This window comes from Lonchura striata, chromosome 1, assembly GCF_050655825.1.
Source record: "Lonchura striata isolate lonStrDom1 chromosome 1, ASM5065582v1, whole genome shotgun sequence".
Classification (NCBI taxonomy): domain Eukaryota; kingdom Metazoa; phylum Chordata; class Aves; order Passeriformes; family Estrildidae; genus Lonchura; species Lonchura striata.
The window spans coordinates 108,698,338-108,714,404 of record NC_140703.1 but is presented as its reverse complement, the minus strand read 5'-3'; the positions used below and the strand labels follow the sequence as shown (position 1 = coordinate 108,714,404).

General features: G+C 34.8%; 1 protein-coding gene across 18 annotated transcripts in view; it reads left to right on the top strand.

Annotated features, from left to right (window-relative positions):
- Nucleotides 1-16,067, top strand: part of DMD (dystrophin) — a 1,148,985-nt gene that overhangs the window by 489,534 nt on the left and 643,384 nt on the right. For all 18 annotated transcript variants that reach the window (XM_077781657.2, XM_021553010.4, XM_021553014.4 and 15 more), the window contains 4 exons: nucleotides 4,412-4,653; nucleotides 6,390-6,570; nucleotides 13,762-13,907; nucleotides 14,851-15,063. In XM_077781657.2, coding sequence (XP_077637783.2) covers nucleotides 4,412-4,653; nucleotides 6,390-6,570; nucleotides 13,762-13,907; nucleotides 14,851-15,063 — 782 coding nt within the window. The remainder of the gene's footprint in view (nucleotides 1-4,411; nucleotides 4,654-6,389; nucleotides 6,571-13,761; nucleotides 13,908-14,850; nucleotides 15,064-16,067) is intronic.

The window sequence follows — 16,067 nt, the reverse complement described above, 5'->3', positions numbered from 1 at the left end:
ATATTCTTTCTGTTTGCTCATAAACATGATTCTGACTGTAGCAGATGAAGAGCATAAAAAGATGAGACCTCTGGTGGATTAGAAGAGGAAGTTCATAATAGTGGTGAACTCCATTGTTGAATCATTTATATTTATTTTCTTGCCTTTTTTTTTTTTCTGTGATAGGTAGGAGAGAGAATAAATTAAAAAACAGGATTCTGGAGAGAATTGGACTGGTTTATTTAGGGTTTATTTGTTCCTCAGCAGAGGCAAATATTCTGAGGAAACATATTTACACAGGACACTTCTAGCCTTACGTCAACATTGTCAGCTGCTGTCAGCAGAAGAATTTTCCCTGGAAAGATGTGCCCTCTCCCACAGCACAGCTGCTCTGTGTTTGTAGGCAGGGTGTCTGGACATTGTCATTTGAAGGGCTTTTCCCATTACAAGGGAAATCCTTGATGATCTTTGGTGGATGCTTCTTTACCCTACTGCCCACATGGGCTGTGCTCTGCCTCTCCTTGCCCATGATTTCAAAGACCGATGGTTGCAATCAGTGAAAACTTACATATTCTATTTACCAGTATTTCTAAGATAAAAAAAATCTGATTTTTTTTTTTTATTTATTTACTGAATCATATTATAAAATAGAATGAAATATCTGTTGAAGCAGAAGTGAAGTAGTTGGAATGGACACTTGGCTATTATAGTAGTTTAGAATAAAATAAATAGGATATCAAAATGAATAATCAGAGAATTTTGACAGGAAGCATTAAAGTGAATACAATTCAATTTGTTGCAATAAAACATGTAATTTTGAATTGCCACCATTCTGTGGAAGAAATACATTATCTTGTAAGTTACACAAGAGTCGAAAGCTACAAAACCCAAAAATTATTACATTACTCTATCACAGAACTGTGCAAATGACAGATGCACTTAACAAAATATATTTCATATTAAGTGGCAATTCCAAAGCACTTGCATGCAAGGTGCTGCACAATTAAAAATATTCAGGCACAATTTATTATGTGCAGTATACAAGGTAATAAAATTAACAGATGCACTTCAGACAATGATCTGTTTCCTCTAGGTACAGTATATTTATACAATGATTATACCAGAAGCTTTTAGTATGTACAACATGAAAAGATTATGAACCAACCACTATTCATAAAATAATGTTTTGCTAGAAAATGGGTTTTATATTGTTTCTTTGCCTGCTTGTACACTTTTGTTATGTCTTGGTAAAGTTGCTTACGTTAGCCAAGAAATCAGTAGTTATCACAGAAGAAAGTTTTAAATAGGACAAGGAACAAAGGAGTTTATTAAGGAGTAATAAATTAAAATGCAGGAAGTTCCACCTCAGCTAGAGGAAGAATTTTTTTTCTTTGGGGATGGCAGAGCACTGGAACCCTGTGCTACTCAGGGAAGTCTCTCTCTGGTGACATTCCAAACCCCACCTGGACATTTTCTGTGTCATCTGCTCTGGGTTACCCTGCCTGGGCATGGGGCTTGGACTGGATAATCTCCAGAAGTCCCTTCCAACCCTAAGATTTCCATTCCATGTGAAATTCTTGATTTTCTCCAATGGGTCAGACTTGCCCAAATGATCTCATTGCAAGTAACAGTCATTTTATTGCATCCCTCTGGAATACAGGAATTGCATTCTTCTGGGATCTTAGGACAACTTTGATTTACCTGAATGGACTGAAAAATAACAATTTTAACAACACCTCTTATGGAAATATCTACCTTACAGTAGGATATTCTGCCTAATGAAGGTGCATCTCTGAAATATTTTACCAAACATGACTGCATAACCCAGTTTTGTACTTTCCATTTTAGGAACATGAAGAGCAAATGCATTTCTTTCTCTATGTATTTATGCAATCACATTTAGTCTTGAAGTTTAGATGTTAAATAAATGAATTAAAGAAAAATTGAATAATAATGGCTGTTTTCACATATTTAAATGTATCATCTGAAGAGGGACCTATGAACAAAATAAGAAAGGAGGATCTAGTGAATCTAGATTTTCATCTGAAATACAGTCTTCTTTGAATCCTGGAAGAAAATACTGCAGTGAAAAGTATTATTATATGTGGAGAATCCATGACTGCACTTCTGGTAATCATAATCTCGCTTAAAGGTACTTGGGTGACTGTGGCAGCTGAAAAGAAAGGAAAGGAAGAAAAATAAAGTGATCTTTTTATATCTAGTCTGCCAAACTCACAAGCCATGTCTTCCAGGTTCAGAGATAATAATGAACACAATGGCAAAGATAATCTGCTCTCTTTTTTTCACACAAACAATTGTTAAAATACAGCATAATTAAAGTCTTATTGTCTATATGGATGTTTGTTCTTGCTGCTGTTAAGTCACTATCTGTGTGCCTGGTTGTCTGTGGTTGCTGTTATTCAGATGTGCTGTGCCATTCAGGTTTATTCTGCCTCTTCACATGCTCATTAGACATTACACGATTATAAAATGTAGTTATGCTACCACATTTCCAGATGCACCACACACTCACAGAAGACAAGATCACTTTTGGATTTTATTAAAATGTGTCAAAATCCTATTTTACCTCTTCATACTTCAAAGTTCGTTTTATATCCTTGCTCAGTCCTTAAAATGTTCTCTTCAGTTTTTTGAGTACAATGTGGATGTGGAGCTGCTCCAATCACCACCATTACCATTATCTCCCAGCTTTATTTTTCCAATAGTTTTGCTTTTTAAAATGCTGTACAATTTGTTTGGCTGGGGGCACCATCCCAGAGCAAAAGCATATCCAGAGAATTGCTATCAGGTTACTGCACACTCTGTTTCCAAGTGGGCTGTTTCCAAGCAACTCTGAATGAAATAGCCCTGAGCTGGATCCAGAACAGGATTTGCCAGAGCACTATGATGCTCCACAGCAGACATGATCCCAGATTATCATTAAGTGTGGTTTACCATATAGCATGTATTATAGCAATTCCTTACAATATTTTATACTTTTTCCTACAGCATTTACCTGTAATTAGGACTCTATTTCCTGTGTTCTACCTTTCAAAATTGCCATGAGCTTTACTATTTTTAATCCTGACTCTATTTCCTGTGTTCTACCTTCCAAAATTGCCATGAGCTTTACTATTTTTAATCCTGATAAAGAAATTTTCCTGTAGATTTGGAGTACAGATTGCTAACCAAAAAACCCATATTCAGTAGTGTTTCAAAGATTGCAGAAGTGGAGCACAGAAGGCTTTTGTCTCATTTGCTTTTAAACTTGCTTTAATGAAAAGTACTCTATTTTTTTTTTTTATTTTGATAAAAACATAGCTTCTGTTTAACTGATTGGCTATTGTATGACTATGTGATGGTGTTATTAAAAGTGGCATTGTTCAATGATTTGAGAATTTTGCTAATTTTGAAATCAGTGTTTGTCCTATTGCCATGTGTATCATTACATGTCATTACAATCCAAAAAGTATTAGAGACTACATTTAAACTTCCATTGGAAAATAAATGAGATTATTAAATTATTATTTTGAAGTCATCCTGAGTTCAAATTAAATGGTGATTATGAATTATGTTAAGACACATTTTCTTGTCTTCTATATGCATTCCTTTACTTTCTTCACAGAAAGTGAAGAAAGTTCCTTTTACCTTTTATTTTTCTAAATAATTACCTTGTCTGCAATAACTAAAGTCAGTTTTATTTTATGAACTTTATTATAAGCATGATTATTGAACAACAGACAGGAATAGGCAAACTACATCAGAGAAACCAATCACTTTGAAAATAACCATAGAGAAGCATCAGCTCTGTTTTCTTGGCTCTCTTCTTACTGTCTCCTTATGGTCATTGTTGGACACTCAGGACTGGCCTAGATGGAGGTTTGATCTGGTACTTTGTTTATTCCTTAGTGTTTATAACATTTCTAAAATAATGTATAATGCAAAATATGAGGGTTGGATTATAAGAAACCCCTAAATAACTGTAGCATATAGTTCCTATTAATTGTAACCAGTCTTTTTATAGAAGAAAAGCCAGCAGCAATCTTGTACATTAAAATCTAATTACATTCCAAGTATAGTTTTGAGAATCCAGCTGTCAGGCATTTTTTTTTATTTCTTACAGCAGTTTTAATTAACTTTATGTATTGTATCTCTACTTTCTGCTTTATTCCTATTCTTGTACTTTAATGTAGTTTATAATGCATTCCTATAGGAACAAAAGTACCCAGGCAGCAACTTTAAATATTTTTTATATTCTTTCCACACTAATGTGTAACATCTGTAGATTCATAACTGTTATTTGGTGATAAATTATTAACTGGATTTATGAGCTCACAAATAGAGAAATTGAATTGTTAGACCCTCCTACTTTTTTTTTTTTCCTTTTTCTTAGTAACTTGTTTATCTTTAAGCATCTTCTCTTGTTTTCTAGAGGGTCTGAATCCTGACAACATTAGACAAGCCTCAGAGCAGCTGAAGAGCCGCTGGATTGAGTTCTGTCAGTTGCTGAGTGAAAGACTGGCATGGCTGGAGTACCAAAATAACATCATTGACTTCTACTCCCAGCTGCAGCAACTGGAGCAGACAGCAATTGCTGCAGAAAACTGGCTGAAAACACAACCCACACCAGCAACAGATCCTGCTACAGTAAAAACTCAGTTAGAAAGATGCAAGGTTAGAGTTAAAAAACTTATTCAAGTTTTTTATTATGTTGTGCTTCTTAGGTGTCCCAACAGTGGGAGAGATTATGACCTACAATATATTTCACTATAAAAATGGTAAATGGAGTCCTTGAATGTATAAAGTAATTATGGAAAATATTTGATCAAGGATAGGAAAGAATAGTAAAGAAATAAAGAGGCAATAGAACCCAGGGTATGGGTCTTTAAAAATCTGCCTGAAATATTTAGTTATTAGGATATTTAGACACTTAGAGGGAACTGTGGGCCTAAAGTCTTTTTCATATTTCTTTTTCATGTAAAAATCTGTGTCTTTAGTTCCTCATTAAGAAAACGTTGCTCCTAACCTCTGTTAAGGATCTATGCCTTCAAATCCAAAGTTCTGCCCTTGCAGATAATTTTACTTCTTACATACCCTGTGTTCTGATTCAGTGTGGGTTGTGTAATCAAATGGAGGAATATTCTTCTGTCACAATATGAGAGAATCACATGAGTTTTACAAAAACCGTCGCACCAATTCATTTATAATTCTCCCCAATTGTTTTTATTTGTGTGCTGCACCACCATAGAAATTTGCTTCTTTCTCTTACTGTAGACAGCTTTGTGGGCGGAGAGCTTCCAAGCTAATATTGATTAACAGAAATCTATTCAGGTGTTTTATTGCATTATAAATTGCATGACATACTTGTGGAAGTTTGACTTTAGGAAATCTCTGACTCCAAAAGCTCTCAACAAGAAAATACTGAAAACCAAATTGAGGTCTATGCTGTTACTTCAATTTTCAGATATTTCCAAGCTGGCATTGTGCCTACAGAGCTCTCTGTAACTGTTCAGGAAACTTTTCTTTTAATATCTCTGCTATGAACTGTACATTTGGCTTACTTTGCTCATTTGTTTTATATTCAGGAGTTGCACATGTCACAATATATACAAGGTATAATAGCACAACCCCATTGCCCTCTACAGTGTCCTGAGAAGGGGGAGTGAAGAGAGAGGTGCTGATCTCACTCCCTGGTATCCAGGCACAGGATGCATGGGAATGGGTTGACAGCTGTGTCAAGGGAGGTTTAGACTGGAGTTGGGAGGGTTTTTGAAGAGTGTAACAAAAAGGCTTCCTGGAGAAGTGGTGACAGCCATCTGTCTATAGGAGCCATTTGGAAAATGTCCTTATCAACGTGCTTTAGCTTGTCAGCCATGAAGTAGTCAGGCCATTGGAATAGATGCTCCCTGAAAGTCCCTTCCAGCTGCTCTGTGCTATCCTAATCTTAACCCCAGCCTCTAATGTGTCACTGTGAGGCTTCTAGAAATCACTGGGCATCTTCATCTCTCCTTTTCTACTTCATTTTATTTAGTCTGTACTTAATCTAACAGACATGGGTCCAGAATTATGTGGTGTTTTTATCTTCCCATCCTCACAAGAGAAGGATGTTCTTTAGGATTGAAAATTTAATGTACAGTCATTCTTATTTTCTTTGAGCAAAATGTCCTGTGAAAGTGACTTTAAGGTTGCTTTAAGCAGCAATTTCAAGCAACAATTTTATTGAGAGTAGAAGTATTGATTTGTGAGGAAAGGTTTAAATTGTTGAATTGATTTGTATTGTAACTGATGTATTTGGAAGCAAAAAAGTTGTGTAACGTGCACTGAAACAGTGGTGATTTCATGGCACTAGTAGTTTCATTTCTTGTGTAGCTGTATCTTGATGGTTTTTTTTTGTTTGTTTGGACTTGCAGGATGAAATTATTCGAATGTCAACCCTGCAGCCTCAGATTGAACGGCTAAAGGCTCAAAGCCAAGCACTCAAAGAGAAAGAACAAGCTCCAGTGTTTCTGGATGCTGACCTTGCTGCTTTTACCAGCCATTTCAAACAAATATTCACTGACATGCATGCCAGAGAAAAGCAGCTACAGACCAGTAAGTGTTCTTGACAAGAAGTCAATTTGCCTGACTAGCACATATAGAATTGGTGTTTGTATTTTACTTTCCCAGTTTTGTATTTGCTCTTGTGATACTTAACCAGTAGTGCAATTCAGGTGCTCTTTTTTGCAGTTGAATAATTCTTTCAAAAATTATCAGTTCATTCAATATTTTATATTAAGAAATCAAGGGAAGGTACACTATTCAGAAGCAAAGCTTCCACTCAATGTAGTTCTGCCATCAAATGTCCTCTTGCAATTATGTTTATGGACAGATTCAGTGATATTTTTTGGCACCATAAAACTGTCTTTGCTTTTTTGAATTATAAGACAAGGCAGTCCATCTCTGTCAGTCAGTAGAGAGGAAGGACATCTTAATTACAGGTGTGAATCTGCTCTAGATTTTTACAGAATAAAAATTTAACTCCATCAAAGAGAGTAGCCACCTTAGCATATCTAGATTTTCATCATGTGGCCAACTCTTTCTTATTTGCAAAACAGAACACATAACTGCCAGTTATAACATTATGTGTGATATTTTTAGTGAAATTAATTTTCCAAAAGGGACAAAATGCTACAACAAAATAGGAAGTTAACTATTACTAATTAATGATACGTAGCATATCAGTAATTACTGTACACTTTCTGTATTAACCTGTGAAATTAATAAAATATCAGACAAAAATAAATACCAATTTAACTCCTCTCAACAACAAAGATATTATTTGCCCTTTAAACCACTGGTATCTCTAAATTATTGTACTGATTTGAAATTTGACATAGTGTTAGCTCCTTCTAGTGGATTTTTCTAATATTCCTCCTAAATTCTTTCACAGACAACCTTGGATATTGTTTTTTCAATACTGTATTACTGTACTGCTGTAGTTATTTTACATGTGTTGCCCACATATGCAAACTGAAGAGGTGATAATGCATGGGGGAACAGAAGAAATAAAATACAAGTGTCCCATAGCAAGTGATGAAAGAGTGAATTGTAGAAATTTAACATTAACGAGTGCAAAGTTTCTTAATTGCTCTAAATTCAAGATGAACACTGGGCAAGATGTAAAAACCATTTTATATGCTAAAATCAGTTGCCATTCTTCCAACAAAAACATAGCATAAATACTGGCTTTATGATTTCTTCTCTGTCTAAACTTTCATAATTATTTGGTTTGCCACGTCAAATTTTACTGTAGTGAGAGGCCATGAATTAACCAGTTAATTGGTTCAGTAAGGTAAATACTGTTCAGTGCCTGACCTGTAATGCCATGGGCTTTAATAAAGTTCTTCCTGGGAATTCCTTCCCCAGCCTGGGCTGCAATCAGCTCCTCAAGTGCCCTGGCCAGCTGCGGGAACAGCTGTCCTGAGGTGAGCATTGACCAGGCTGGGGAGATTCTCCTGTAGTGCAAGGGAACAGAAGTCTTTTCATCAATATTGTATGAAGCTCTGGACAGTTACTATTTTTCTTGTGTTGTATAGATGGGCCATATCTCATGTCTTCATTCTGGACTCACATTATTAACACTGAAATTTTGTTAGAGTATTTTAGATCTTTCCATATTTTATTTACATACATTATTTGTAATTAATTATTTCCTACAGATGGAAAAGTCTCCTGAGGACTGAATGATGTATTGCAGATCAGTTATAATATTTGATCTTTTTTTCCTTTCCTGTATGTAAAACCTACATGCATTTAAAAAGACTTTTCTTTTTTGATTCACGACTAAGGTTTATTTTAATGTTAAAAAGATATTTATTTTTGACCATCTTAAAAGATTTGTTTATTTTGCGAGCATTTGTTAATCTTCCATTGCTTCATTATCTTTTCTGATGGATAAGGGTATTTAGCTGCTCTGTTTTTCATGGAAATTTTCCCCTCATAAACAGTTTTCTCCAATTTTGAGGATTGTCTCCCTCAAATATTTTTTCTTTGATTAGGATTTTATTGTGATTTTTTGAAAGTGATGGCAGCTTAGTTTTGGGGTGTTTTTTTTAAATATTCAGGAGTTCTTAATAGTTTCTCTCTGCTGAAGATTTGTCAATAAAATAATACTAATGACTAACTCCGATTTTTTTACATGTTTTTCTCCATTATTTGATTAGCTTTTTCTAGTTATAAAACCTAATTTAAATTCTGAAACCTATTTGATTGGGTTTTTTTCATTATTTTGTGGGGCTGCTTATGAAAGAGATATAATCTGATAAAATATTTAGAAATACGACCCCATTTCTCTCACTTTATAGAATGTAAGTTTATCCATATGTCATTTTCAATGTGACGTATCCAGCATTCCAGCTCTTTCTTTTCCCCAAACACATTTAGAGTAATGTCTAGAATATTGCTGTAGAGAAAAAGTAAAGGTCAGACTGAGCTTAAAACTGTTCAGTAATCTACACAAGGGAGTGAAACAGACAATGCTGGCAATGATTCAAGTATGAATAACCTGATTTCCCAAGGAAGTTCTTAGATTTTGTAATGCCCTGGTGAAAAAATGATGTTTTGTACTTTATATTTACTTGTCTTGAAATTAACTGCTGCTACATCAGAGAGATTTCTAGGCAGCAGCATGGTCAGCCCCCCGTTCCCCCTGGGGCTGACAGTGCCAGGTGAGTGAATAGTCCCTGGTTCAAGCTTCCTCCTGGCTGGCAGCTGATTCATTCCAGCACTCCTCTAGTTCTGTGACTTTACTGAATTCCATTAAGGTGCTTCTGCTTTTCTATCTCACTGTACTGAGCTGTTACCCAGTCATGGCCTTGATAGAGATACATGTTCTCACTGAGATACATGTTCTTCTGAGGGAAATTGGAAAATCATTGGATTTTTAGCAAGTAACTAAAAAAAAGGCTTTTGTCACAGGTCAAATTAAAAGTAGCAAGATGGAGGTGGGAAAGAAAAAGTCATCTTAATTTCCATTTTTGTCTGCTTCATAAATTTATGCACTGTGCTTTTCTTTCAAGTTCTGATTCTACCTTTGTAGAATTAGTAATTCCCAAAGGTGAAGTCATCATTGTCATCATTGCTGTTGTTACTATTAATGATAAATTATTCATCTGCATTCAAATGATGTTTTGCCTGTTTATTTCAGGAAGTACTTTAGAAAGCCTTTGCTTTCTGCATCATGTCAAGATTCTTTAGACTTTTTATTTATCCATGCCATGCTTAAAATTATTTCGCATGCACATTTTTATTCTCTCTAATCCATAAGTACAGTATCTTATGTTGGATTGCATACAGCTTATGCAATTCAAACTTGGCATAATTGTATAAGACAATAAACTACAATACCTGTAACAGTATGATGAACATTTAGAGTTTTAGTCTGTAATTATTCTACTTTGGTTAAAACTTTGAACTCTAACTTATTTTCATGCTTTAACTGCATTGGAAATGGGTTATAAGTGGCAATGAAATTGTAATGCTACATAAAATAATCTCTCACAAATCATTGTATACTTGAGGAAGGAAAAATTAAATCAAGTATCTTGAAAACTTCATAAATTTTCTTTAAGACCTGAACTATGATTTAGTAGTAAAAATATTCACTGCTGTTTGATTTTGAGGGATGAAGTTTGCTTAACCTTCCTTAAATGTGTCTTTCAAGCTGAAGGTACAGTTCAGATGTGTGTGAGAATTTATTGTTTTAATAAGTAGCATGCAAGCAATTTCTTTTCTTTTTTTCATCTCCTCCATTTCCTCCAGTAATTATTTTTTATTTCAATCAAGATCAAAAGGACAAAGCAGCGTGTGAAATGAATGTGGATGAGATAATGTCCTCTACTCTGTAGGTGATTTTGTCCTTTTCATCAGTGGTAAAAAGGAATATTTTTATGGATAAAAAACAAACCTAGCTAAAAAATAATTGCGTCCTTAAGATATATTTACTGTTGCAAAAGAACTGGAGAAAGGCTTCCCTGGAAGTGTTCAAAGCCAGGTTGGATGGGGCTTGAGCAACCTGATTTAGTGGAAGGTGTCCCTGCCCATGGTGTGGTTTTGGGGTTTGATGGGGATGATCTTCAAGGTTCCTTCCAACACAAACCACACTGTAATTCTATTATTCCCTTCTGTTTCTTTCAAGAGCTTTATAACAGGGAGAATTGGAAGACTTAAATCGTTTGCATAGCATTGATCAAGTATTACACAAGATTCCTCATGAGACTTTCTGGTTAAAAATGTAGAAGGAAATCAACTTCTATGAATAAAGACCTATTAATGAATTGGTTCAAGTATTTGTATTGCAAAATAAGTAAAACAAAGTTGTGAAAACATCAACCTGGTTTTACTACTGAGGACATTTTTACTGGAAATTCATAAAGTTCAATGTTGTTAATTTATTTCAGGGAACAAGTCTTACTAAAATGGTCCCATAGATTATATTTATTGCCTTCCACAATGGTGTGATGAAAAGTGGGATTTGTAATGACTGCAGGAGAAACACATTGCAATGTGTCCAGTGTGATTTGATAGTTGTTGAGATAATAATTGTATTCTCATTTGATTTCTGATTTGGGAAAATATTTCTGACTGAAAAATCTGATCACAAAAGCAAGAAAGCAGCGAGCAAAAACAAGCAAAGTATTTTTCTTACTTGGAAAGTTATTTTCACATGTTTAGATAGTTCTATTTATTAGAAATAAATCCTAACTATTTGAACATTCTGTTTCCACATGTATAGACTGTCTCTAAAAGAAATATGCAAGTGCAAATGTATTTGCCTGTCAGTTCTCAGGGCTTACAATGTCAGTCACACAAAAATGCATTCCCTACAAGTGGAAGAGATTAATATAAAAACATTTTCCCCCTCTGGGATGGGAACTGCATTCTGATATTTCACAATAACACATTTGAGATTTCCCTCTGTGGTATTTTGTTATATTTCTGCCATGGACCTAGTTTTGCTATATCTAAGCTAGGCCGATATTGAGAACATGCTAGATCTTTCTCTCTGCCAATTATTTTTTATTTTTTTTTTTAGCTAATACAGCAGAATCCATATTAATGAGCTTTGCTTATTGTGTGGATGGACTTTAGTCCATAAATATTAGTATCACAAAGCAAATTTTAAGATAAAAAGGAACAGATCTTGAATGTGGGTTTATGTTATTAGCATGGGGAATTTAGAGATTCATATTGCCCACAGAAAGGCCATAAATGAATTAGATTATTTAGACAGTTATAACTGGGTAATGTGAATCCCACTGTGGGAGCTTCACTGAATTCTCATCATTGCCATCATGTGCTGCTAAAATAATAAAGGATCTTCAGTGCTATCCTAAAAGTTAATCTGCTTCCTTGTGGATGAAAATGGTGACACATTGTCTATCTTAACAAATCAAAAAGTGTTTCATTATTGATAATCTGTAGTAATCTGGAAAAGTGAAATGGGAAAACTATGGTTACACTCAAAAATGTTTTCTAAAGTTAATATTTAATAACCAAATTTTAAAGACACTAGTTTGATTAAATCAATGTTTGTCATTCCATTTGAACTCTTATTGAGCCCACCTAATAGTAGAAAACATAACTCATTACAAATGAATGTTTTGCAATGGTTTTTAAATTTTTATTATTATTGGCATAATTGCAAGATTAGAGTTTGATGCAATTTAGTGGTGTTTGTTATAGCAGTTTTCATCTGTTCTGAGGTACTCTTCAGTACTACCAAAAGTAGCTGTTCCTTTACTTAAATACTTGAATTTATACATTAGTCATAAGATTTGCTTTTCATTTAAAGGGAAAAATGACTTAGAGAAGTCAAACTTTACATCATAACACTAAACCCCAATTCATATTTCTAAATAAAACTGCAGTTAAGAGTTGTATAATTCTTTAACATATCTGAGCTGCTGAAATTATATCTCCATTCATTTGGAGTGAAGAGTTTAAATGTATGTTCTATTGTAAAGTAGAAATTGTTTGGATGAAATGAGTCTAAGACAATGCAAATTTCATGAATGAAAGAAAAGATTTAAAATGTTACTGAATGAGATGGAAAATGTTTGGGTTTGTATTTCCAAGAATATATTACTATTGATTTCTGTGTACAAAAATACCTCTCAAGGGAAGAAATTCTTGTCTTTCCTGGTACCAAGTTATATATTGTTGTAAATCCCCAGATATATGTGATAAATTACATCAGGCAAGTCTTTTATGAGGAAATTTTGCCATGCAATGTGCATTCTTCACAAGAGAGATTGTCCTGATTTTGGGAAGTTGTTATGATATCTGACTGTAAATATAAGAATTTTCACATGGCATTCTGTTGATCAACTAAAAAATTAGATTAAAATCTGAAGTACATTCTGCCTAGCACTACTGTATGATGTAAGCAAGCTTGCACTTAAATGTTTTAACTGTGTTGTTTGTCAAAACTACTTTTCAGACAGCTTTATTATTTTTCTGTAAATTTCTTTGTGAAACACCAGAGAATATTAAGTAGGATACAAAAGATAAAAATGGGTGTAACTATTTTTTACCTTTTATATTCTTCATTATTATGAACAAGTTGGAAATGTTTCAGTTCTAACCAGCTGTGCTATTTGTCTACACATTTTTTCGTGAGTATAGAGGCAACTGTTGTTGATGGCACAGGGATTGTATCTGCTAATGAATTGCTTATGTGTGTGCCAGATGTTGTCTATTTGCAGTAGCTGTAATATTGACACCATAACCACGGCTCAAAAAAATTCAACTTTATTGCAGAAGTAAGATTAATTTTCTAAGCTTTTAACAGATGTCTTAAATGGAACATTTTACTTGAACTGAAATACTGAACACTTAACATAGTTCTTAAGACATTACTGAAATACCATTGTAGGTTAAGTACAATGGTTTGTTGATCTCTGAACACACATAGTGTCTTGACATAGTTTTCTTGGCCATATAAGTTGTCTTCTGACCTATAATAATGAGGTCAAATGGCACACAAAATGTGTGCTAGAGATATCAGAAACATTAGAAGGAATGTGTTCATTTTTCAAAATATTTTTGCTTCCAAAATTATTTTTTATAGTTCTGATACACACTGGGCCTGTTGCAATCTCTTGCAAAACACCTGTAGACTTCAATAAGGCTTGGTGTTTTATCAAGTGTCTTCTGTCAGCAAACCAAATAGCAAAGCAAAAAATTGTTTTATTTCCTTCCTTCTTTTATTTCCTTCCCTTTTTTTTTTCCCATTGAATGTAGTTTTTGACAGTTTGCCTCCTGCACACTACAAGGAGACAATGAACACTATACTTGTGTGGATGCAGCAGTCAGAAACTAAACTCTCCATGCCTCAGGTTGCAATTGCTGAATATGAAATCATGGAGCAGAGACTCAGGGAATTCAAGGTGAGTGATCAAGCTGTGGGCAAAAATGTCTCAAATGAGAAGTTTAGAAAAACAGAACTGTAGTTTGGTACATGAAGCTGCTGAAGCCTGTGGATCTTGAGTAAATAATGCTCATTTTGGTTTTAGGCCAGAGCTTCAGGAGACAGTGGTTGCTTGCTTATATTGATTCCTGAAGTTAAGGAATTTAAAATGGTGTTCACAAGTGAAAGCAATTTTATAAGATATTGAAAATGTTTAGGAAAAGCCCTTGTTTGTCCCCATGGTATATAAAATATTCCTTTGATGATAGTTCTGGTAGTGAAACATAGATTTAGGTAATTTCATTTTCCAGTGCTGACATGAAAATGATTCTGATTTGCAGAATGCAGCACAGTCTTTTGACAGGTTTTCTGTCCAATTTACAAGTAGACAAATGTGGAACAAATTTTGCCAGTGGGTACAAACCTTGCCTGTATCTCAATGTCTGACAGAGTTTCTACTCTCGGATGGCTAATGAACATATTGCTTGATCCATATTCAGAAATAAAATGTAGAATATAGAAAAAAAAACAGATTAAGTAAATTTGGGCTGAGAATTAAAAAAGTTTTGAGAAGGTATAAAAAATGTTGTCTCACAGAATCAGTTCTTTAAGTTTACTCTTTTTCTCTATGTTCTGGTTCTTTTCTCTGGCTCTTTTGAAGGTGTCATTATCAGGGCCATAGAAAATTCCTATTTCAAATAAATGACCTATATATAGATCACATATACTAACAGGTATAAATACCTCTGGTTATATCCTCTGTTCAACTAAAAAAAAAAAATATATATATATATTGTATGAGAAAAGCAATTGCAAATTGCTCAGTAAATTATGCCATTGCATGTTTTAGCAAAGATGACCTCTGCGTTTGTGAAATAAAGAGGATTGCCTAGCACGTGAATTACACTTGCTTTTATTCACAGGTTCTCCAAAGTTCTCTGCAAGAGCAGCAGAAAGGTCTGACCTATCTCAGCACGACTGTGGAAGACCTGTCGAGGAAAGCCCCCGCAGAGGTCAGCCGGAGTTACCGATCCGAGGTTGAGGTGGTCCTTGGCCGCTGGAAGAAGCTCTCGGCACAGCTGGCAGAGCACTGCCAGAGGCTGGAGGAGCGCATGGCCAAACTCCAGCGATTCCAGGTGAATCACACTTTTTCAGCCTCTACTAACACCTGGTGGCTTGTTGCTGTGGGAATAAGGCAGAACACATTTAGGTTCTTCCAGGAATTAACAGCAAAGTGAGATGTCAAAACATGACAAAAAATTTATTTAAATGTCTGCTCAATTTTGATCAGTTCAAGATTTTACTTTGAATTCTGATTTTGTAGCTGATTCTGACTATGATTTTCATTAGGAAAAAGCTCTATTTTCATTAAAAATTGCAAATAATGTTCCTCTACTTTTTTTTCAATGTAGCTGAAGCACTTACTCATGCATGTGAAGTAGCTGTACCATATTGACTTTAATTAATTCACTTACATAATTAAAGTCACCTGTAATATAGTAGTATCTTGTCGACATTTTCCAGAAAGCAGAAGTGTATTTCACTTATTTAGAGTGGTAGCACTGGAATTCACCTGGGTGTCTGCACTGCTGCTTCTCACATTTTGCAGGATTGTTTCTCAATTTTTTCCTCTCATCCTCTGTCTGACATTTTTGCCCTTTCTTAACGACATTGCCACTGAACATCACTAGCTCACCACAGTATCAGCTGTGTCCTATGGTGATTGCACAGGGGGAGGCTGGAATTGTCTGTGTCCAGCCCAGGACAGCACCTGTCCTCTCCTCACCGATGCCACCCTACTCCCAAAACAGTGTCACATAAAAAAAGCAGAGCACTTTGCTTAAGAAATTCAAACTTTTGTCTTTTCCCTCCCTTCTGCCTCCTAACTTTGCTCTGATCCTGTCACCAAATTTAGAGCTTTTCCCACCAGTCTTAAAAAGGTCCTGAGCGTCATGACCATGATGCAGTGTACAAAAGTGTAAGCTGTTGATGCACACAAATTTTACCCCTTATATTTATTGCTGAAAGCCCTCTGGTACACATCTAATATAAAAGTCATTGTCTTTTGAGCTCATTGAATGTCTTCTCATCCAGATTATTGTTTTAGCTGCTGTAATTTATGGAATGCGTCAGTATGGGA